Source organism: Nelumbo lutea, chromosome 1 (assembly GCF_056320005.1).
Source record: "Nelumbo lutea isolate HS-2025 chromosome 1, American lotus-T2T, whole genome shotgun sequence".
Classification (NCBI taxonomy): domain Eukaryota; kingdom Viridiplantae; phylum Streptophyta; class Magnoliopsida; order Proteales; family Nelumbonaceae; genus Nelumbo; species Nelumbo lutea.
In genome coordinates, this window is record NC_142684.1 from 88,950,423 (window position 1) to 88,973,012 (window position 22,590).

Genomic DNA, 22,590 nt, shown 5'->3' on the forward strand with positions numbered 1-22,590 from the left:
CTCTTGTCATGAACACAACCCGAAATTGTATTTGTAGCTTGTTACAAACATGATCGGAAAAGCTTGGTGGCATATAGTTGTAAAAGGAACTTGCAATGAATTCAAATTTGAATTCAGCTAACTTGTGTAATTAATATGGGGGCCTACTAGATTGATGGTTTGATGATCAATTCAAAGCAAATTGGAAAAATGGGTTGGATTTGTCTCCCACTTATTTAAAGCCAAGTGCCACTTGTTGGGCCCATACAGGTCTTAACTTATTTGACCGACCATGACTTCCAAACTTGGTTGATCAATCAACCCCCCTTGTGTTCTGATTTCCTTTTAAATGAGATTCTCTTAATTATAATTCGTATTATTTTGGAAAGTTAGTTGGTTTGAGATCCCCAATTAACAAATCGGTGATCAATCTTTGTTTCCCATTTAAATGTAATTGAATGCATAGACTATCTCCCTAAATGCCACTTGGCAAAGGGACTGGACCCATTCATCATTTAGCTCATTGACCAATCATCATTTTCCTTTTTTTGGTGGATCAATTAATTGAAAGCTGCTAGTTGCCTTTTAAATGGAATTCACTAAATGCCAAATCAATATTTAGCTAATATGTCTACTGAATTCGAATTAAGGATTTTCTCCTTTTTTTTCTTGTGAGACCATTTTACCAAACACTTGAAGCTTAAGCCCAAGACCCATAAGAAAAGTAATTGTTTCCTTGGGCTAATGGGCCAATACATTTGGTCCCATCCAACATCTTTATTGGGCCCAATTTTGTTATTTTTCTTAATGGATCCAATAGCTCATTTTTATTCAATCTCGTATTAGGCCCTATTTATTTTAGTTCTTGGGCCCAGAATTTACATATCAACACACTCCTTTCCTTTTATGTCATCAGAAAAAATAATGGGAATGGACCATATAAACCTAATCTCGGATTTTGGAATTTGTTATCCACATGTATATTGGTATTAATCCATTCATTCATATTCAAAGTCCAAAAGACGATTTACAATTTACAATTTACTATGCTTATGTGAAAAAAGAAATAATTCTTTCAAATTTCAAATATGTGTGGTAGGGTATGGTTGGATCTGAAATTCTTATTCAACTGGTCTGGGTTCCATACAAAAAATCCGATTTGGCCGAGCCAAGTGGCGAGTCAACCCAGTTCTTGCTTTTCATGGAGAAACTAGCATGCAACTGTTTCTTCTTTCCCAAAATTCTATTAGTTCAAACTTAGTAAAACTGGGCCCAACTGGCTGTTTTTTTTTTCTTTACACAACTCGGCAACTCACCAATTTTGAGGCCTGGTTTTCCAACCATGGGAATTGAACGAATCAACTCAACCTGGATGACATTGACAATTGCATATGCACACACATATAATGAAAGTCAAAATTCTACAGAATTGGCTTTTATGGCATCATAGATTTAATCAAAAGTGGGTTTGATCCGATACACTACAATTAATCTACCATCTATCTGTAAAATGATCCACTGAATCAAATTTTCAGTTTTATTTTTAAGTGGGGTTCCACTATTTCCGGCATCATAGCTTTTATAAAAAAAAATGAAAATGAAGATTGTTGAGAGGAGAAGCTATGGTCATTAATAATTATTTTAAATCTTTGCCCCAGTTATAATGAATTTTGGCTCATTCTTACAATTGTGATGGTTATTATATTAATGTTTGCTTCTTATGACAAATTTGGACAAATTATATATAATTTGTGTGTTTCAGTCTTTCTTGGGCTGAACTAAAGAGGGGGGAAACTAATACATAGAGGGGGGAGGGGATGTGTTTCAGCCCTTGATGTGTTACAAAGTCTAAATTTAAATTATTTGACAAATGATGGAGAAATTTGCTTATATTTGCCAAATTATTTCTTATCTCCTTGGAGTGTAAATCAACATTATATCATTTATGATTTTAACACTAATGCTTGTGTACATGTTTTTATCACAGATGTCAAGTAATATATATAGTATGAACATACACCATGGTGGTTACTTTCTGAACCTACCATCAATGATATACACATGTGGTGATGTCTTTGTTAAACATAATTTTGATGCTGACCTGTTATCATTCATTAAGATATAGTTATCGGTGAAAGATCTTGGTTACAATTCAATTGGTGAGGTATATTATAGAAGGTCGGATATTGGTATAGATGATGGGTTGGTAAGGCTGAAATGTGACGGGGATATACTAGAGATGTGTAGGGTCTATGAGGATTGTAGACACATTCATATATATGTGATAGGGTGTAAGAGAGCTGATGTAGGGTTGTCACAGGCAGTAATGTCATAGATATGTCTTTCACGGATTGGTTCATCTGGTGTTTAGCCACCACCACCACCATCTAGCTTAGCTGATAATGTGAATGAAGTTGATCTTGATGTTGATGTTGACTTTGGGTTTGAATATGGGTATGATAGAGAGGGTGATCCTGATTTTGATTTGGAATGTGAGGTGGAAAAAGAATTAGAAGCTGAGTATAATGCTAATGATTGTTTTGACGATGAGGCTGAGGATAGTGATGTCACCAGGAACCTTTGTGATCCTGTTGATAATGTTGAAATAGTTGTTAAGTCAAACATACTTTTTGATTATGAGTAGTCAGAGGAGTTGAAGATTTATATGGTTTTGATGACGAGGAAGGACCTCAATTTGATGCTTTTGCTAAGAGGCAAATGGAGAATCCATAGTTGGTTGTGGGTATGACATTCTATAGTCCTCCAACCTTTCAGAAGGCGTTAGTCAACTATGCAATCATGGGTGGGTTTGATTTCAAATATGTAAAGAATGAGGGTACTAGAATGACCGCTGTTTGCAAAAAAGAAAAGTGTGATTGGTGCGTGCATGCATCCTGGTTGTAGAGTAAAGAGGCATTCCAAATCAAGTCTTTTAGGAGTATACACACCTATGAATGTGTGTATTCAAATACAAAAGTTACACCTACATAGTTGGTAGATAAGTACAAAGACAAATTCAAGGATGATTTTGATTGGAAGAGTGGTGCACTACAGAATGAGACACTATGACAACTTAGGGTTGAAGTTTCTAGATCTAGAGCTTATTGCACAAAGAGGCAAGCACTTGTTGATATTGAAGGTGTACATGTTAAGCAATATAGCAAGCTATGGGATTATTGTGAAGCAGATTTGAAGACAAATCCTGGAAATATAATCAAGATTGGGTTTTGTGAGGATTTTAAAAGCCAAAGATGTATAGGGGAATTTCAGAATGGGTTTAGAGATGGTTGTCGCCCTATCATTGGGCTTGATGGGTGCCATCTAAAGGAACCTCATTCTGGTTGATGAGAATAATGGAATTTTCCCAATAGCTTTTGCAATTGTTGAGGCTGAGGTGAAGGATTCATGGGCTTCGTTTTTTACATTGTTGAATGATTGCATTGGACTTTCAGAGGAATGTGGTTGAACCTACATCTCTGACAGGCAGAAGGTATACTGACTTACACATGTAAATTTAAATTTTCTTTTATTTATTAATAAGTTATCATGCTAATAGTATAATGCACAATTTCTTTCAGGGGTTGGTGGAGTGCTTTCAAAGTCTTATTCCAGGAGCTGACCATAGGTTTTGTGTCAGACACATGTATACCAACTTTAAGGATAGGTTCAAGGGAAAGGATCCGAGGGATTGCCTATGGAAAGCTGCAATATCGTACACTATGTCAGAGTTTAATTGGCATATGGATAAGTTGAAGGGTCTAAATAATGATGCTTACCAATGGTTAAGTGTTGTGTCAGATAATCTATGGTCTAGAGTGGTACTACTTTTATACCTAAAGCTAGGAGTGGTGATATATGCAACAACTTCTCTGAGTCATTTAACAAGTGGATTTTGGATTGTAGAAACAAGCCAATGATCACATTGGTTGAAACTATTTGGAGGTAGATGATAAAGTTGATCCAAAAAAAGGCAAGAGAAGTTGAGAAGAGACAAGGGGCCAATGTGCCCTAATGCTAGGAGGAGATTGGAGAATGCATAGGCACAAGCTAGAAATTGCTTCCCAGTATATGTGAGGAATGGAAAATTTGAAATTGAGCATTTCAAGAGAAGAGTGGTGGTAAACTTACAATCCAAGACATGTAGTTGTAGGGCTTGGGCACTGATAGGCTGCCTTGTTGCCATGCCATTCTGTGCATTCAGTCACAACATGGTAGTATTTATGCCTATGTGGATCCACTATACATTAATGAGAGGTGTCTCAAGGCATGCAGTCATTATGTTATACCAGTGCTTGATGAATCCCAATGGCCAAGGACTAAAGGTGTTCCAATCAAACCACCATTTAGAAAACAACTTGTTAGGCCAAAGAAAGGTAGAAGGGGCCAAATGAAATAAGTTACGAGGTCCATGTGTCAAGAAGGTTTGGGAAGATGAAATGTATAAATTGTGGTGCTGAAGGACATGATAAAAGAAGGTGTAAAGGTCAAGAAAGAAGCAATGAAAGACCACCACCTCAGGTAATTCATGATATATGTAGCTCTCTTCATTACTCGGTAAATAATAGAAGTTGATAACATTCTTGTTTTGTGTACAGGAGGGTCAAACAAGCATGAGGATGTAGGGTAGTAGTGAGATTTCTACATTGTTATTAGAATCCCAATCAAGTTAAGTTAATCTCCATGTGTCTCATGCAGGAGATGTTGTTATGGGCAGATGTAAAAGTATGGCCAAAGGAGTGGCACAACAACTGGCTCCACCACAACAAGTTCCAACGCACTAGGCTCCAAGACATCAAATTCTCTATCAGGTAAATGCTCCCACAATGAGACTTTTGTATTGTGTTTGTTTTGGGGTGTTATAGCTATCAAGCCTGATGTTGGGGCTTTGGTTTTTGTTGCAAGGTATTTCATCAGCTAACAATTCTAGGGGTAGGGGTAATGGTAGGGTGGGCCTATACCACTTAATCGGGCTTCTTCACAAGTACAAGGTCATTACATATCCATTACAATTTGATAGTCAGTATCCAAGTAGTATATTCCCAATTGTTGTTTTTACAGGTTAGTGAAACTGTCACCACTCATGCTAGAGGGAGAGGTTTTCTAGGTCATTGATACCACCATCCATATCTATACAGGCTAGGAGTGTGGGTAGTGCTCCAATGACACCATCCCAATCAACAATTGGGAAAAACACTTAGGTACTTGATGGCATGCTACCTAAGTTGGTTAATGCCATTTCTTATCTGTAATTTTTAAACTAATAAACTTAGCATTCAACGCGTGTAGTTTTGCTTTATGGGTTGGCTACATGAGTCCTATTCCACCATTCTACACTATTCAATACCATATCCATGAAAAACATGGCATTTTTACACTTTGGAACCATACCATGAATGCATAGATGCTAGCCTTATCTTGGAAACCTTGAAACCAACTTTCTTACCCCCCTTATGATTTTAATCATAGTCTATGGGATCCAGATGCCTTTGGGCATTTCACTTGTTACTAGTAATATGCTTCAAAGCATATGACTAGCTTGGTGCTTATCTCATGTGTGTCTTTTGCTTAAGGAGTGCAGTGTAAATCACCTCTTTCTTTAATGAAACTTATTTACAAAGGTATATGAACACTTTTTTTATCTATTTGACACTAAATGGATTGTCTGTAGATGGGTTGGATTTCTATGTTATTTGATGCAACTTTGAGCCTTACAATTATATGTTGAAATTCACTGGGATTTCTAAGTTTTTGAATGGTTGAATTAAAATTAACTTATCTAAAAAACAACTATTAGATTTTTTTTTTTTTGTAAATAAAACTATGAAGAAACATTAGTGACCTCAACCCCAAAAGCCAATGAGCCAATCAACTAATTCGACTTTGATAGAAATAAGAGAATTATGTCTCAATAGAAACAACTATCAGATTTGCCAATGGTTCTAGGTACATAATAAATTTGTAGCATGTGGAACTAATCTACTATGTCTCTTAAATCTTTTGCATTTAGCTCACTATATTGTGAAAGTTCTTTTTTTCTAAAGTTCCCTAACATTAGTTTTCCTCCAATGGTGCAAGAATCATCCTACAAAGTTCATCAAAATTTGGACAATGATCATTGAGTTTGAATGAAGATGTAGCCAATTCAACATATGGGTCAATTAGGCCTTTTTCTTTTTTGCTTATTTTCATGAACATACAATACAGGTTGGAACAACACCCAATTCAGCATAAAAGCATATAGAAAATTCTTGTACACAATGGTTAAGTGCTGAAATTTTTTGGTTGTTGAATTTTTTGTACACTTCATGAACATACAATATAAATTTTTTGGTTGTAGGAGAAATAGGGGTGCTCATTTTTGTAAACATATCAACAATGGATTTTGAAGGACAATTTCAAGTGACCCTAAAGATGAAAGACAATGGATTGTAAATATAACCAAATCGACATATGCATTTTGTATCAACAATGGTTAAGATGGAGGACATAATCATCTTTGACATTTATAAATCTTTGACATTTTTTTAGCAAGTTCATATTAATCAATCAAATCGGTTTGCATGGTTTGACAAAGAAAGGGAATTGAATGACGATGAGAGTCAGATTTGTGGCAACAAATGGTACAAGAGGTATTTGGAGTTCATTACCAATCATATAGATCATATGGGCTACTCTAGAGGAATATGGACCAATTATGATCACCACTTCTTTCTCAACTACTTAAAATCGCTGCATATAAAATTCCAATATAATAATGACCATGCCATCTAAGAGGCACTTAAAGTCCATTAATTAGCAATCATAGATATCATTACCAATCACAACAAATATAATAACTTAAATGTCATCATAATAAAAGTCTTAAGCTCCATCCATAAGTTAGAAGTCATAAGTCTAGATCTTCAAAGGGTATACACTAACACCCTGACACAAAAAAAAAATGTATAGTGATTATCCCTCCCCAAAATGTAAACATGCAGAAAACCCATTGCTTTCTCTCATCTCCTTAATACCCTACTTCCTAAACATAAACATTAAAATGAATCCAAAAAGAACAATAACTTTCAAGAGACGCATGATCCCAATTAACATCTGATCAGACTTACTCTCTAGAGTTTTCACCCAATCATTCAGCTTAGGTTGAAATTTCTCTAGCTCCCTCACATGTCATGCTTGGACATCATCATTACACATATGTGAAGTCACCTCTTTTGAGTGGTTGATGGGAACTATCCATTCTAAAAAAAAAAAACAAGGCTTAGCATTCGGTTGTTTTCCCTGCATGGCATGAAATACCTTTTTTTTAAGACAACTAGGAATAGTGGCCATGTTGTGAAGAAAGTGACTTTATCGTATCACTTACAACTTTGCGATGACATGTATAAAATAGCTTATGTGGGTTCAAAATCGTCTCAGAAACCCTAATTACACACTTTTTCCGATAATGACAAAACTTTGTCTCAAATATCAGATTACTTGGTGATTGCAAAGTGAAAGTTGAGTGTTCACTCATTTCTATAATAAATCATTTATTTCATTAACATTATACTTCATTTTACTTAATGAGAATTAATCTACAATTGCTGAACAATGTACTTCCTTAACATTGATCTTCATTAAACATTAAATGAGAAAACTTCGTGAAGATTAAAATTAATGAGAAAACTTCATGAAGATTAACATTAATGAGAAAACTTCAAACAAGTTCAATTAACTTCATGAACATTAATCAACCTAAAATTAGCTACACATAACTTTTGCTCCTTCTAGGAAGAATAATATACAAAAAAAAAATTGAAAACACAAAAAAAAAAGACTAAACCATAACACTATGAATGGTTGCTACACCACCAAACACCATTCATTTATTACTAGAGATGCTACATCGTTTGTTCTACATTATATGTTTAGCCAAATGAAAATTAACACCCTCTAAGGATATCATCATAGGAGTTATGAATATTAGAAGCTATAAGGAAAGTTGTAACAATCTTGCAAATCATTTAATAACTATTAAAGATATTTAAATGTTTAATAATGGTTTAAAATGACAATAGAAATGTACAAGCATAATAGGTAGTGGTGTACATATATACAAAGTATAAACACATGAAAGGCATCTCAAGTTATGAGGAATGTTCTTTATACTATTAGGTATTGCCACAATGCATTCTCCTTGAAATTCACCTTGACATAAGCCTCAAATATTTTTCAAAACACTGCATGCGACTACAGAACTTAGTTCTATAAGTTCAGTTCAGCTAACATGGAAGGACAATAGAAAGGGTATTATTATGATAAACTATGAGGTGAAAAATAAGTTGAACATTAACATATATATATATATATATATATATATATATATATATATATATATATCAAATGAACTAAAAATTAGAGAAAATGGTTTGTTGATATTGTTTACAATGGGTTGCTTGCAGTAACCGTTTCCAATAAAAAAAAAGGGTTGCTTGTAGTAGCACTACTTGTAATGGGAGAATAAGAATTTCATACTCACATGATGTAAAAAATGGAAAAAAAAAAAAAGAAACAGATACCAATTTACAAGACTTATATGTAAGTTGTTGGCTTAATTGAAGTTAAGTTTTTAAAAATTGAAAAGAAGTTTAAAACAAAAGATCTATAGGCATGCTAGTTGTCTTCATTCATTGCCATAAATAAACAAGGTATTTCGTTCAATACCAATGTCAATACTAATGTATTGGAGGTCGCCTTAACCCTAATATAACTATAGAAGAGGTGAAAATTGATACTAACAGTGATAACCCCTAATAGTGATCACTCACCGAAGTAGGACATCATAAATAACCAAGGTATTTCGCCCTTGTGATTGAAACTCGTGAGTGAGATGTCACTTGCTACTGTAACTCAGAGCTTGGTCAGTATGGGGATTATAAAATATTGCAACGTAACTTCTCATCTTTTTAGATGGAAGGCTAATGGAAGGGGGTTTTTGTCTCATGTACATAGTACAGGGGGTATTTGTCGCAAAACAAAGTACAAGAGGGTCTTTTGTGTCACACTCCATAGTATAGGGAGGGTGTTTGTAACTTACCCTTTTAAAAATCTAACCCATTAGGGGTTTTGAGTTCGGGACCGATCTGGGTCTTAACCGCACCGGATTCGAATTTGAATTCGGACAAAATGGATACCGTTTGCAGCCCTATTCATGAATGATTCGATTCGGTTTTGTAAAATTACCTCGTTCACTGGTCTTTCCCTCCAAACTTTTCGCAAAGGAGCTCCAGCGATTTCACTCTCTTGAACCAGTGGAAGATCTTTGTGAAGTGGAAGTAAATGGCGTCAACCTCTGTTTCACATGGCGACCCTGTAATTGGCAGAATCAGAACTGCAACTTCTACACTGTCCTCCGACACTGAAGCTCTAATTGCTGTAATTCTCTCCTCTACAAAACCTAAAACCTCTGATCATCTCGTTCTCAGTGTTAATGGTAGTTCCTTTCTTTTTGGTCTCAGGAAATTCGAAAATCGTTGTCTACGATGAAGGCAATCGCAGTCAACGTAGAGAAGGATAACCAGTCTCAAAAGGTAATTGAACTGATGTAACCCTAACTCTGCAGTGCAGTGTTGGAGGGGATTTGCTTGAATTGCGATCGTTTAGTTGTTCCGTGCTACAGGTGAAGGAGCTTGAAGAAGCCGTTATTGAGTTGTTAGCATGTTCTGATGATTGTTCGCATCTGTCATCCGCCATTCAATCCGTTGGTAACAAATACCAACCCAGAGAAGAGGTTCTTTTCTCCCACTGTTTCTCCTTCAAATTGATTTAATCCGATGTTATAACATTTCATGCATTCATTTTTCATTGCCTTCAGTTGTAAGTTTTTTATTTATTTATTGGTTCCATGTTCTCATTACAGATGACGGATTTTAACGAGTTGCTTGAGGATGAGGTCAGAAAGCTCAAGGCCAACTCATATTCGGTTCGACAAAACAATATCTTGTTTCGGCAATTCAAGGAAGCTATATGGGTATAGAGTTAAAATGAAATTTTAGTATGGAATGGTTTGAATGCCATGTTGTTCCACAATTTTCAGACATGTCTAGAGATTCTTTTTATTCCAACTTTTGGTATACAGTATACTCTACCTTTGATTTGGTTTGAGGCTGTTTTGGGAGTGTTATATGGTTTCCAATCAGGAGTTTTCTGTTTTTAAATGCTTTTCTGGTTGTAATGTTTATTTATTTTAACAATAATTTCTGTTGGTTTTATCAAAAAAAGAAAAAAAAAAAAGAAGACATGATACCGGTACTGATTAGAAAAAGGGCTGCATTACAGAGTTGCACACACTTTAGAATATACTTCAGAGTTTAAGTATTTCAATTTGAAACACTTTTCCTTATCCTGCTGATATTGCAAAAACCTTCCAGCATGAAACTCCTAATTGGGCACTACTAACTCTGAATAAAACACACTAAAAAGTTAGCAAAATGAAATGGGGCTTCTGACATACTTAAGGCATTGTACTCTATTCTTCTGTGCCTGTAAGGTTTCTGATATGATTTAGCTGTTATTGTTGGAATCTCATTAATTCCCTCTTCTTGGCCTTCCTATTCTGTCCGGTCAAGGTGACTGATATTTGGCATCTTTATAAATTCCAGCAAAGCAGTGATGGCCATGGTTTGAAAGAAGGCTAGTGGAAATGGTATTTTGAATAGGAAAGCCAATAGCAATGATGAACACATCTACTACCATGATCCATGCTCTTTCCATGGTGTCATGATTCTTTTTAACTGATAATGATAAAATGTTACTGAAGCTGATAAAAAATGATAAAATGTTACTGAAAAGCTGTTGCAGTTTTTCTCCCACTGTAGAATGGTCAACCCAATAGTAAAATTTTTTGCCTGACCAATGATACCGTAGAGCTTACTCTAACTCATTATTTTTTTCTTCCCAATAAATCCTCACTATAATTATTAGCAAAATATGGATTAGGTGATGTGGGTTGTTCCAATTCCTTGCCACATTTTATGTACCTAAACCTGTATCTCTGACATTCTTTTTTGTCACCACTTGATACCTTTATTAATACAATAGGTAGTTAGTACTGTTAATATCTCAAATGAGAAGTATTCATCTAAAGTTGCACTCTCTAGTTTTCTGTCCTTTTTTTTCTGTGGCTGTATGCTATGCACATTTCATACCTACCTACTCTGGCCTGGTTCTCTTGGTTGTATCTCTTCCTATGAGATGCTCGTTTAGTCTTAAGTGATGGTTATTATGTTGATTGCCATATAGATTCTAGCCGTGCTTATTATTTTGCTGCAGAATGTTCATCATGCAGGTCAACCAATGCCAGGTGATGAGCAGGAGGATGTCGTCATGACCAATACTCAGACCATCCTTTTGAATACCACATGCCCATTAAGTGGAAAGCCTGTTATTGAACTGGCAGATCCTGTACGCTGGTATTATTTGATTCCCTCCAGAAGTGCCTCATGACTTTTTTTTTGTAATGGATTCACATTGGCTTTACTATGGTCAAAGAAAAATGGCTAATAATTGAGATTTGAGAATAGTTTTTTATTTTGTTCATTTTATGCAAGCAATTATACTGTAATTTTTAAACTGCCTTTATTGGAATTGCCAACCTATAAATGACATACAGTAAAAAATGTTCATGGAAACTGGTTTCCTACATAGCCACATAAAGGAGTTTCTATAGGCTGGTAAGTTACATAACAGATTACATTGCAGTCTATATGTTATGTCAGTTTATGATTAGTTTATGATAGAAACAAAAGCTGATAATGAACAGTGAGAGATCAGACAACTGAACTTGTCTTTTCATGTCCAAAGTAACATTCATGCCTCTAAACTGAACTTCTTGCTATTTATTTTCTTATACAACTATATATTTAAAACTTGGTATGTGTTGTTAGGCTCAGGTTGAATTGGGCTTGTATGATCCCTCAACCCAAGTCTTGCCCAACCCCAGCGTTGCTTTGTTTATTTCTAAACCATATCATCCTCCACCTATTTGGTGAATTTCTGTCCTAATAGATCTGCCCCACATCACTCTTTTTCACTACTGCTACTAAATCAAATGGGCAAAACTGTCCTTGAGAAATCAAGACCCAACTAATTTCCTACATATAATTTTCCTTTGAAACTCTTTTTCACTACTGATAGTCTGCTACTAAATCAAATGGGCAAAACTGTCCTTGAGAAATCAAGACCCAACTAATTTCCTACATATAATATGTAGGGAAAAGGTTTCCTAATCAGATCAGACACAAGGCTCCCCTACACAAGCTCCTATGGCCACCTTCCATCAGGTAGGCCGTAGGAGACCCACTGTAGTTTGTAGCCACATATTCAATCCTTCATTCCAATTCAACCTATTTCCAACCTTGTATTGGAGTTTTGGTCAGTAAGTAGCAGTCCTTCATATTTTTAGCTTTTAGGTTTAAAAGTTGTCCATCAAGGAGGCTTTGTTTTGAGCACAAGGCAAAGCCTTTGGGCCAAAAGTTTTTCCCATAAAAAATGGGTGGGAAGAGGAATAAGGGAATTTCTTTTCAGCCCCAAAATATGTTGCCACATGGAAGATTTCTGGGTCATTTAGTGAAGCTCACTAAATGGTATGACTAGGAACCCACTCCATATGCATGCATATGAACATATGTATATATTCATCCAAGCAGAGTGTTCCTTTTTTCTGTTCTTTTCTTTTTTCCTTTTGCTTTTTACAAATGGCTTATTCATTGAGCCACTGTAAACATTTTATTAAACAGAATTTTCAGCTTTGTTTGGATGTTTTTTGTGCAGTATGGACTGCAAGCATATTTATGACAAGAAATCAGTGATGCACTACATAAAGTCCAATTCCAGAGGTGGAAACCCTCAATGCCCTGTTGCAGGTACACCAACTTACTACCCAATTCTAACTGTGCTTATCTTGTAGTAGCAAGTATATCAACCTCCTGCTCAAATCCAACTGTGCTTATTTTGTATTCCTATATAACCTTGGTTGTATTCTGTTCCAAACACAGGTTGTCCCAAAGTTCTGCAGGCAGGAAGAGTGGTGTGTGATCCCTTATTGCTAGTTGAAATTGACGAAGCTCGCAAGGAAACTACTGCACAGCCTGGTGTTGTAGAAGATTTCACTGCACTTGATGAAGAAGACTGATGTTGGCCGTTTCTGGAGTGAATGGATAATGCTTGCAGTTAGATGGCACTGTGATGCATCTGAAATGATGAATTTTTAGGTTCCTTCTTTTTTGTAAGCATTAATTTTCCTTTGGCCATTAAATTCCAAAATATAATGCAATATATTCACAGCTTGTTCCCTTGTCTGGGTATTCTGTATTATGATGTGCAAGCAGTGGCCTTAAATAGTGTAATAGACACCTTTTACTGTTATTAAGTTTGGCCATCCATGCAATGCATTCTGCAAAGTACAAATTTATGTCACTGATAAAAAAAAGCACAAATTTTTGTCCACTCCATTGTTAAGAGCAATGGCAGTGATGATTGATGGCAAAGTAAATTATAATCCCCATCAGGTGAAGTAGTGAACCATCACTTGCAAGTACTAAAGACCCAACCTGTATTTGTCCACATCTACTTGGTTTTTTCTTTGATGGGTCATTCACTTGATCAACACCCCCTGTTTTATAGAAGCTTCTTTGTCATTCTTTTTGATAAACATTTGGTCTCAGTTTGTTTGCAGTGTGAATCTCACTTGCACTAGTGTAAATGCATGGGAGTGCAAATAGGGTGAGCGTAAATTCTGGTTTACTTTTGCTTCAGAGTTGACTTTGTAAAATGATGTGTCCCCACTTTATATGAATGAGAATGGAGGTGGCAGGAGGGCTATTTGTTTGAGAGTGGAGAAGAAGCAAGATGATGTGGTCCCCACTTTATACAAGAGAGAATTGATGTGGGAGTGAGGTGATGCAAACTTTGCACTGTTGTAAGTACAAAATTTGTTTCAGGTAGGAGTGCAAATCATTGTTACAAACAAATAGATGCAAAACTGAACCCGGTGCAAAATTTGTATCCAGTTCAGATTTGCACAAGTAAATACAGCCTTCGGAATTAATAGTCAGTATTGTAATATTGGCCAACCATTCAAAAGAAGGGCTTACATCATCAGTTTACGACTGTAAGGTGAATTTAATTTAGTTTTAGAAAATGCAGAATCTCAGTTTAAGCAGTCTTTCTGAATGCCTATTCATCTTTTCTTTCCCCTTTTTTCTTGATGGAATAATGCCTATTAATCTCATGATAGCAAAGGAAAACCCCCGTGTTGTTAAAAATGATTATATTTTTGTCAATTTTCAGTTTTTCACCAAGGTTTAAAATATTGACACGCATGATACAAAAAATAATTACATATCATGTGTCGAACAATTGATACTTCCTTTTTTTCAGTTTGATATTTTCAGATGGACTCCTAGTCTCCTACTAGTACTCCAGGAGTGGATTATCAATCAGCTGATTCAGAGCATTTGATGAAGCAGATCTGCATTGGTTAACCTGATGAAGTTCCATTTTTCTGGTGCCACACATCCTCCAAATATCTACTCTCAAGATGACCTTCTTAGAACTGTTGTGCGGACACTTAACCAAGGATCCAACGTAATGAGCATGGACTTCCATCCACAGCAACAGACTTCTAGTGGTTACAAATATAGGTGAAAGTTGTACCCAAATATCTACTCTCAAGATGACCTTCCTAGAACTGTTGTGCAGACACTTAACCAAGCGTCCAACATAATGAGCATGGACTTCCATCCACTACAACAGGCTGCTTCTACAAATATAGGTGAAATTTGTACCCAAATATCTACTCTCAAGATGACCTTCCTAGAACTGTTGTGTGGACACTTAATCAAGGGTCCAACATAATGAGCATGGATTTCCATCCATAGCAACAGCTTCTTCTAGTGGGTACAAATATAGGTGAAATTTCAATCTGGGGAGTTGCATCTCGAGAAAGGCTAGCACACAACTTTCAAGGTTTGGGATATCTTGACTTTCTTGATGTCTGAGCAGACTGCATTGATAAAAGCTGCAACAATATCCGTCAATCGTGTAGTTGGGGCCCTGATGGATGCATACTTGGTGTTGCATTTTCAAGGCATATTATTCAAATATACATGTACAACCCAACTAGAGAACTGAGACAACATTTAGAGATTGGTCATATCTGTGGTGTTAATGATATTGATTTTTCTCATCCCCAAAAGCAACTATGTACTGTCACCTGTGGTGATAACAAGACAATTAAGGTCCGGGATGCTGTAGCTGGGCGGAGGCAATATATATTTGAAGGCCATGAAGCTGCTGTGTATTCTGTTTGCTTTCATTACAAAGAGAATATCCAGTTTATTTTTTCTACTGCAATTGATGGAAAGATAAAAGCATGGCTATATGATTTTTTGGGAGCTAGAGTGGATTATGATGCTCTTGGACTTTAGTGCACCACAATGGCATATAGTGCAGATGGAACAAGGTTGTTCTCTTGTGGAACACAACTGGTTTCAGAAAATGCTCTTTTGGTATTGTCCGATGGTGGGTGTCAAATCTAACCAAAGGTAAAAAGTCTTGCTCGAAGTGAATAATTTGTATATAGTGATGAGCAAGTTTGTCTCTACAGGAATTGGGTGGATTTATTTCCAAGTAAACGAAATAGGGGGTTGTGAAGATAAGGAAGATAAGATGAAATAAAAGAAAATAACAAAAAGCAAAGATCAAATCGGTGGACGCTTCTGGTTGAAGGAACAAGTTCAATTTTGATCTTTATCATTGATCATTGATGCAAGTATAAATTCATGTGTTTACGAATAAATTGATTATAGCCATTAACAAGCTCTAACAGTCAGTCTCTATTTGTATTATTCGACAATCAAAACAAGTTCTTTAATTGTTTCTCTTATTAATAGACAATCATAAACAAACTCTTAGGATTTAATTTAGTAATAGCATTAAGAGGGGAGAGACCCAATTCTGGTCAGCGATCTCACAAGCTCGGACCGTTTAAACCAGATCATATATCTTCCTAACATAGATCGAAAACTTTTTTGCAATTAATTTATGTTAGTTTCCATCATGATTAAACCTACCAATCATATACGAAATTGGAAGTTTAATCAGCCATAGATTATTCTCATTGAATGAACAATGGGCCCTTCTTGCTTAATCAATAAAAATAATCTTTACAAGAAATTGCAGAAAACATATGAATACTTATAAACAATGAATTGAAATAAAAATCAATTAAATCTCATAAAGTTTATAAAATCAAAACTTCCCTAACCCTTCAACCAAAAAATAAAACCTTACAGATACTTCATGATGAAATTACAATTTCCAAATGAAAAGGGGCCAACTTTGCTTCTTCCTCCTTAGTTGTTGATTGCTCTCTTTGAAGGTTGTAGTTTTCTTGGAGGATTTGATGGTGCCCTTGGGTGTTAATCCGCCCCCTTTATATAGACTTAGGAGGGATCTGTCTCATGCTCCTCTAAGGAGTTATTTCTTCATTGGGAGTTTAGTTCTCTAATAGATAATGCCTAGATTAGATATAATCTATTCCTATCTCTTAATTGGTAATCTTAGTCACTTTTACCTTTTCTAGAAATACAGTTGAAAATTGAATCTGATAGGATTCTTTGATGATTCTTATTCATGCATGCCAAATTCGTATTAGGCTTTCTCAATGAATTGGGTCGTTGCAAGGCTTCTCTATGAATTGGGTTTCTCTACGAATTTGGTTTCTGCTGTGAGCTGGGTTTCTCTACGAATTGGCTTAGACTTCGGCTCGATTTTGACCTCAATGCAGTCCGAATCTATCAAAACACATAACATGAAAGTTGTAGAGTTTTTCTTTATCTTTCCAATGCATCTTGAATCATCTCAATCGGAGTTTGAATGGGAGAATATGCTCAAATCTCGAGGTCCTTTTGAGTCAATTAATAAAAAAGCCTCCAATTGTTAATCCATTGGGTCCTATAGCCAATGTTTTTTCCCCATTAGTGTCAACCTTGGAACATTCTGATAGAATACCACCTGCATTATCTGTTAGTAGCCTTGCTCCCATGGACAGTAGCAGAACAACAGATGTTAAGCCAAGAATCCCAGAGGATGTTGACAAGATTAAAATCTGGAAGCTACCTGATATCACTGACTCAGCTTAATTAAAAGTTCTAGTTGCTTGATCCCATGACAACTGGTAAGATGGTACAGCTAATAACATAAACTCAGGCTAGCCGTATTGGCCCTTGCTTCCAATGTGGTACACATAAGTTGTGAAAACGACAGCATACTGAACAGAATCCAGCTGGCAAGTACACACATCTGTTGCCCCACAATTGTGAAAGCCAATAAAGGGAACTCTTTTGACTCCTTATGACTAATGACACAAGCAAAACCAACTCACTTGAGTCAGCTGCATGCATTGCATTATTAACAAATGGTTCTTATGTTATGTCTGTCTGGTGGAAAGGTCTCCTTCCATATTCAAGTTGATGACATTTTAAGGTCATGACAACTTTCATTCTGCCACCTCCTGCAGCTACCTTCTTGACATTCCACCCTCGGGCAACAATATCATTGCCATAGTGTCACGAGTGACTCCTTTGCCGCGCCATCAAGCACCTACCATGAGCCATCAAAGTGCCAACCGCGTGCCTTCAAGGTGTCAGTATGGGTGGGCTACGCATGTATTTTGTAAGGGGGGACCGCCAATGGCGTTATTGTAAATATATAGTATGAATTTTCATTCTTTTGATGTTTCTTACTATCACTCCCCCAAAAGCTTAATGTACTCTTTGAGGGGAGGTAGCTAGTCGAGTGAGTTCATGAGCGTGTAAAGGTTAAGCACGAGATCCCCTCGACACTGTACTGGGTGCTTGTGCTTACCATTGATTAATGCAATACAAGTTACCTTTTGTCTAATCTGTGTGCATTTTTGTTGCCTGGTGTGTGTTGTTGCTTGCTTCCGTAGACTTTCTCGACCCCATCAAGCACCGCACGGGGCCTCGCTGATTAACCCCGTGAAAGTTGGTATCAGAGCAGGTTGCTCCTCAACGCTCGTGACCCTTGCATAGCAACACTAGTGGTGGCGCAATGAAGCACAACAAGGAACTCACCGACGAGATTAGGCATGGCCTTGCCCATGCAAGGGAGACTGATGAGTCTCTAAGCGATGAAGCCGCTGCAGAGAAGGCCCCAAAGGGTCGCACATCCAAGACAAGCAAGCCTGACAAGTCAGTTGATACGCTTGCTGCCTTCGGCACATGCATCCTTCGCTGTGAAGTGACTGTTGGGAAGATGCGTGACCATGTAGAAGAAATCCACTTGAATGTGGAAACAATTGAGAGCTCCATGGTGGAGCTAGAAGCCCGTTTAAATGGCATTATGAATGAGGTCCAAGACGTCCTGAATAGAACCCTTAAGGAAGTCCTTGGAACAAAATCTCGACAAGAAGGGAGCTCATCTCGATCCGACATCCAAGACCAGGTGGATGAGATGAAAGCTGAATGGATGGTCATGAAAGTAGCCATGGCCTCTCCTTCTAACATCCAGCTCATCTCGTGTAGAAGAAATCCACTTCTTGTGGCAGATGGAACAATATTTCCATGCCACTGGCATTGATGATGACCTAACACAAATTCGTACAGTGATCATGTATTTGACTGACATTGCTATGCTATGGTGGCGCATGCGATGCCAAGACATTGAACGGGGTACGTGCACCATTGAGACATGGGCTGAATTCAAACGAGAACTAAAGCGGCAATTCTACCCAGAGAACGTGGAGTACTTGGCGCGGAAGAAGTTGAAAGCACTCCAACATGGGGACTCACTCCACGATTACGTTAAAGAGTTTTCAGTCCTTACCTTGGAGATCACGGACATGTCCGACAAGGATCTACTGTTCAACTTCATAGATGGACTGAAGCCATGGTCCGAGCTAGAACTCCAACACCGCAACGTACAGGACCTCGCCACAGCAATGGCAGTGGCGGAGCAACTCAATGAGACCAGCTTGTCAGATGAAGAAGCTCCTAAGCCAGAAAGCCCGCGTTCCCCTAATTTGAGTGGGGGAGCAAGTCGCTCACGCCCTCCGTACGACAACTCCAGCTTCAACAAGCTAGCAAGACAAGACTACAGGAAGAAGCCACAAGGAGAGCAAGGCCCTCAACACCATTACAAGCCCAGAACCGCTGGGTCCCCAATTTCTTGCTTCCTTTGTGGGGGAAATCACTTGGTTCGCAACTGCCCAACCAAGAAGAAGATCAATGCCCTTATTGCCAAGCTCAGTGATGACGAGCAAAGTGATGAGGAAAAGTCTATGCAGGCGCCAAGAGTGGGTGCCCTTCAACTCTTCAATGCCATGGTGAAGAAAGAGGCCAATCATGGAAGGCCAAAGAGAGCCCAAAGGGGGCTGAAGTATGTAGACATCCTCATCGACGAGAAGCCGACTCAAGCCCTTGTTGATACAGGGGCCTCCCACAACTTCATTTCAGTTGCCGAGGCCAAGCAACTGAACACCGTGAAAGAGACAGGGTGGATCAAGGCCGTGAACTCCGGGGCAAAGGCGATTGAAGGCACGGCTCGGGGGGTTGACCTCCAAGTTGGGCCGTGGACAGACAAGATTAATCTTTCAGTTGTACCCCTGGATGACTTTCGAGTTGTCTTGGGAATGGACTTCATGACAAGCAGAAACCGCGCTCCTGCCTCACATCAACTCTCTGTGCATCTTGGATGAGCGCTCCCCTTGCATGGTACCAGTTGTGACTTCTACCCGAATTCATGGAAAGCAAGTTTCTGCACTACAACTTTTTCATGGAGAAGTCTTGTTCAACGCCAACATGAATGAAGCAAAGAAGTTCCCCACTCTACAAGCTGAAGAAGTCGCACCTCGAGCCAACAACTACAACAGCAGTAGGAAACAGTAGGCCATCCAGCCGTCTACACCTCTCCAACAACAGAGTTCATGCGCGTCGACAACCATCAAGCAAAGTAGAAGACCCAAGGCCGTGTCCAAGTTCAACATCACCTATCACCACAACCACAGGGGAAAGCGAGCGCCACCCAAGCTGCCTAGGGACCACTTTTGCACCATCCCTCAGACTGAATCATGTAGGAGCCTTGTGAGTCACCCTTGGGGAAATATTCATGGTAACCAACACCCCAACAATCCAAACCATCATTTTGACCCTTACCTGGCCCAAACCTACCCAATAACCAAGTCGAATCAGCTATTAACATACCTTGAGGCCGCTAGGAAAGGACTTAGCCCTAGGAAACCCCAACAGAGTAGGCCAACCCAACCATGCTACAAGACTATACACCTCAGCCTTGGACGACAGCAGGTTCGGGAGCAGCAGAAGAACCTTCCTTCCGCAGTAGTGACTCTAAGGGACCAGCCGAAGCCGATCTCCGAGGACGTAGATTGAATTGAGTGGGGGAGAATGTCACGAGTGACTCCTTTGCCGCGCCATCAAGCACCTACCATGAGCCATCAGAGTGCCAACCGTGTACCTTCAAGGTGTCAACATGGGTGTCATGGGTGGGCTACGCATGTATTTTGTAAGGGGAGACCGCCAATGGCGTTATTGTAAATACATAGTATGAATTTTCATTCTTTTGATGTTTCTTACTGTCACTCCCCCAAAAGCTTAACGTACTCTTTGAGGGGAGGTAGGTAGTCGAGTGAGTTCATGAGCGTGTAAAGGTTAAGCACGAGATCCCCTCGACACTGTATTGGGTGCTTGTGCTTACCATTGATTAATGCAATACAAGTTACCTTTTGTCTAACCTGTGTGCATTTTTGTTGCCTGATGTGTGTTGTTGCTTGCTTTCGTAGGCTTTCTCGACCCCATCGAGCGCCGCATGGGGCCTCACTGATTAACCCCGTGACAATAGACCATAGGGATGAAGATTCAACAATACAAATATACAATGTGTGGATTAATGAGGTTAAAACCAAACTGAATGGGGCATTAGAAACAAATAACTGGCCTTGCATTTTCTCAGGCTCTATCATGGAGAGTTGATGCATAGCTATGCATGAGGGGCATTGAATCATTGATGGATGGGAAAAGAGGAAAGCATGTTGGACTTCGACATGGATAAAGATTAAATACATCGAGTGTCTGATTGATTAATTACATAATAAAAAAACACTCACTTGTACTTTGAAAATTGGTTTTAAAATTTCCAACAAAACTCCTTGTTTTACATTGAAAAATTACTGAATTTAACTTTAGCTCTTAAGAATTCGCTATCGCACAATGCGTGTGTGTGGTGCAATGAAGTGCTTTATATTTGCAATGACTCTAAATGCGATGAGAAGATTTGTAATGTATTAAATTTCATATTGCTATTTCGCAAAATCATAAATCAAAATTAGTTGATTTTGCAAAATCACAAATCGATATTAATTGATTTTGCAAAATCACATCGATATTAGTTGATTTTGCAAAATCACAAATCGATATTAGTTGATTTTGCAAAATCACAAATCGATATTAGTTGATTTTGTGAAATCGCAAATTGAAGTTAGTTGACCTTACAAAATCACAAATCGCAATTAGAAGACTTTGTGAAATCGCAAATTACAGAAGGATGACTTTGCCAAATCGCAAATTGCATAAGGTTGACTTTGTGAAATTGTAAGCAAATTGCAAAATGTGAATTTTGTGAAATCACAAGTCACTAAGCAAAATCGCAAATTGCAATTTATGTCATTTGCAAAATCACAAAATGTACAAGTTATAACCTATAATTCACAAATTAACCGGTGGACTATTAACAATAGGGACCTATTAAACACATTCTAAAAATTTGGGATACTACATAGACATGTTTTGAAGTTCGGGGACTGACTTGACACAACCCCCAAAAGATCATAGTAATGATCAGGAATTTTCCACAAAAAAAAATTAACAAATTCAATAAAACTGAGTAGGTGCAAATAACGTTCTAAAGATAATGTCTTTAAATAACGCTTCAGAGCTTTAACTTTAAATTTTTGTGACCCCAATTTCTTACAAAGCATGATTCAACAATCATCTCCTAGTCTCTCCATCCCATTGGCCGGAGAAACCAAGGTCCAGTTCCATGATGATCAGGTTCATGTATTAGTGGACCATGAGAGCAAAATTGTTGTGTATGGCAGCAAACTTGAGTGCCTAAGCTCATGGTATACAAGGGCTGCGCTTGTTGCTCCCATCTCAAGTGCAATATATACTATACTTGTGATGGCTAGGTGGTATATGCATGATTTTGTGGGTTGGAAATCTAGATTGGATTTTGAGATGGTGTTGTATTTGATGCAAACAGGTTGAGGCTTCGATGTAGAATGGCATCCTCTGCTCATATGCCTCCTTTACCAGTAGAAGCACTATCAACCCATTGGTGGTAGCACCCATAACTATGGTTTTAAAAGGCTAAAGGCGTAGTTGAGGCGTAATTAGGGGTGAGCATTTGGTTTTTTCTGTTCAAAATCAAACCAAAAAAACAAAATTCTAAAAACCGATTTAGTAATATGATAAACCGAACCAAATTTTTTTTTTTGGTTATTTCGGTTAGAACCGAAATATTTGTTTTGTGGTG

At 37.8% G+C, this 22,590-nt stretch overlaps 1 protein-coding gene and 2 pseudogenes across 1 annotated transcript; all 3 read left to right on the top strand.

The window, feature by feature from the left end:
• Positions 1 to 9,162: 9,162 nt before the first annotated feature.
• On the top strand, positions 9,163 to 13,425 carry HPY2 (RING/U-box superfamily protein). The gene is made up of 7 exons (XM_088965909.1): positions 9,163 to 9,393; positions 9,477 to 9,548; positions 9,638 to 9,748; positions 9,878 to 9,988; positions 11,290 to 11,429; positions 12,790 to 12,881; positions 13,014 to 13,425. The coding sequence occupies exons 1-7, from the start codon at positions 9,298 to 9,300 to the stop codon at positions 13,148 to 13,150; spliced, it is 759 nt and encodes a 252-aa protein (XP_088822035.1). The 5' UTR covers positions 9,163 to 9,297; the 3' UTR covers positions 13,151 to 13,425.
• A 56-nt stretch (positions 13,426 to 13,481) lies between these two features.
• On the top strand, positions 13,482 to 15,690 carry LOC148876006 (protein TOPLESS-RELATED PROTEIN 2 pseudogene; annotated as a pseudogene).
• A 1,174-nt stretch (positions 15,691 to 16,864) lies between these two features.
• Positions 16,865 to 21,036, top strand: LOC148876007 (protein TOPLESS-RELATED PROTEIN 2 pseudogene; annotated as a pseudogene).
• The last annotated feature ends 1,554 nt before the right edge of the window (positions 21,037 to 22,590 follow it).

Coding starts and splice junctions, on each gene's coding strand:
- HPY2 (XM_088965909.1), top strand. CDS start 9,298: ATGGCGTCAACCTCTGTTTCACATGGCGACCCTGTAATTGGCAGAATC. Junction 11,430..12,789: donor CTGGCAGATCCTGTACGCTG/GTATTATTTGAT, acceptor TTTTTTGTGCAG/TATGGACTGCAAGCATATTT. Junction 12,882..13,013: donor CCCTCAATGCCCTGTTGCAG/GTACACCAACTT, acceptor TTCCAAACACAG/GTTGTCCCAAAGTTCTGCAG.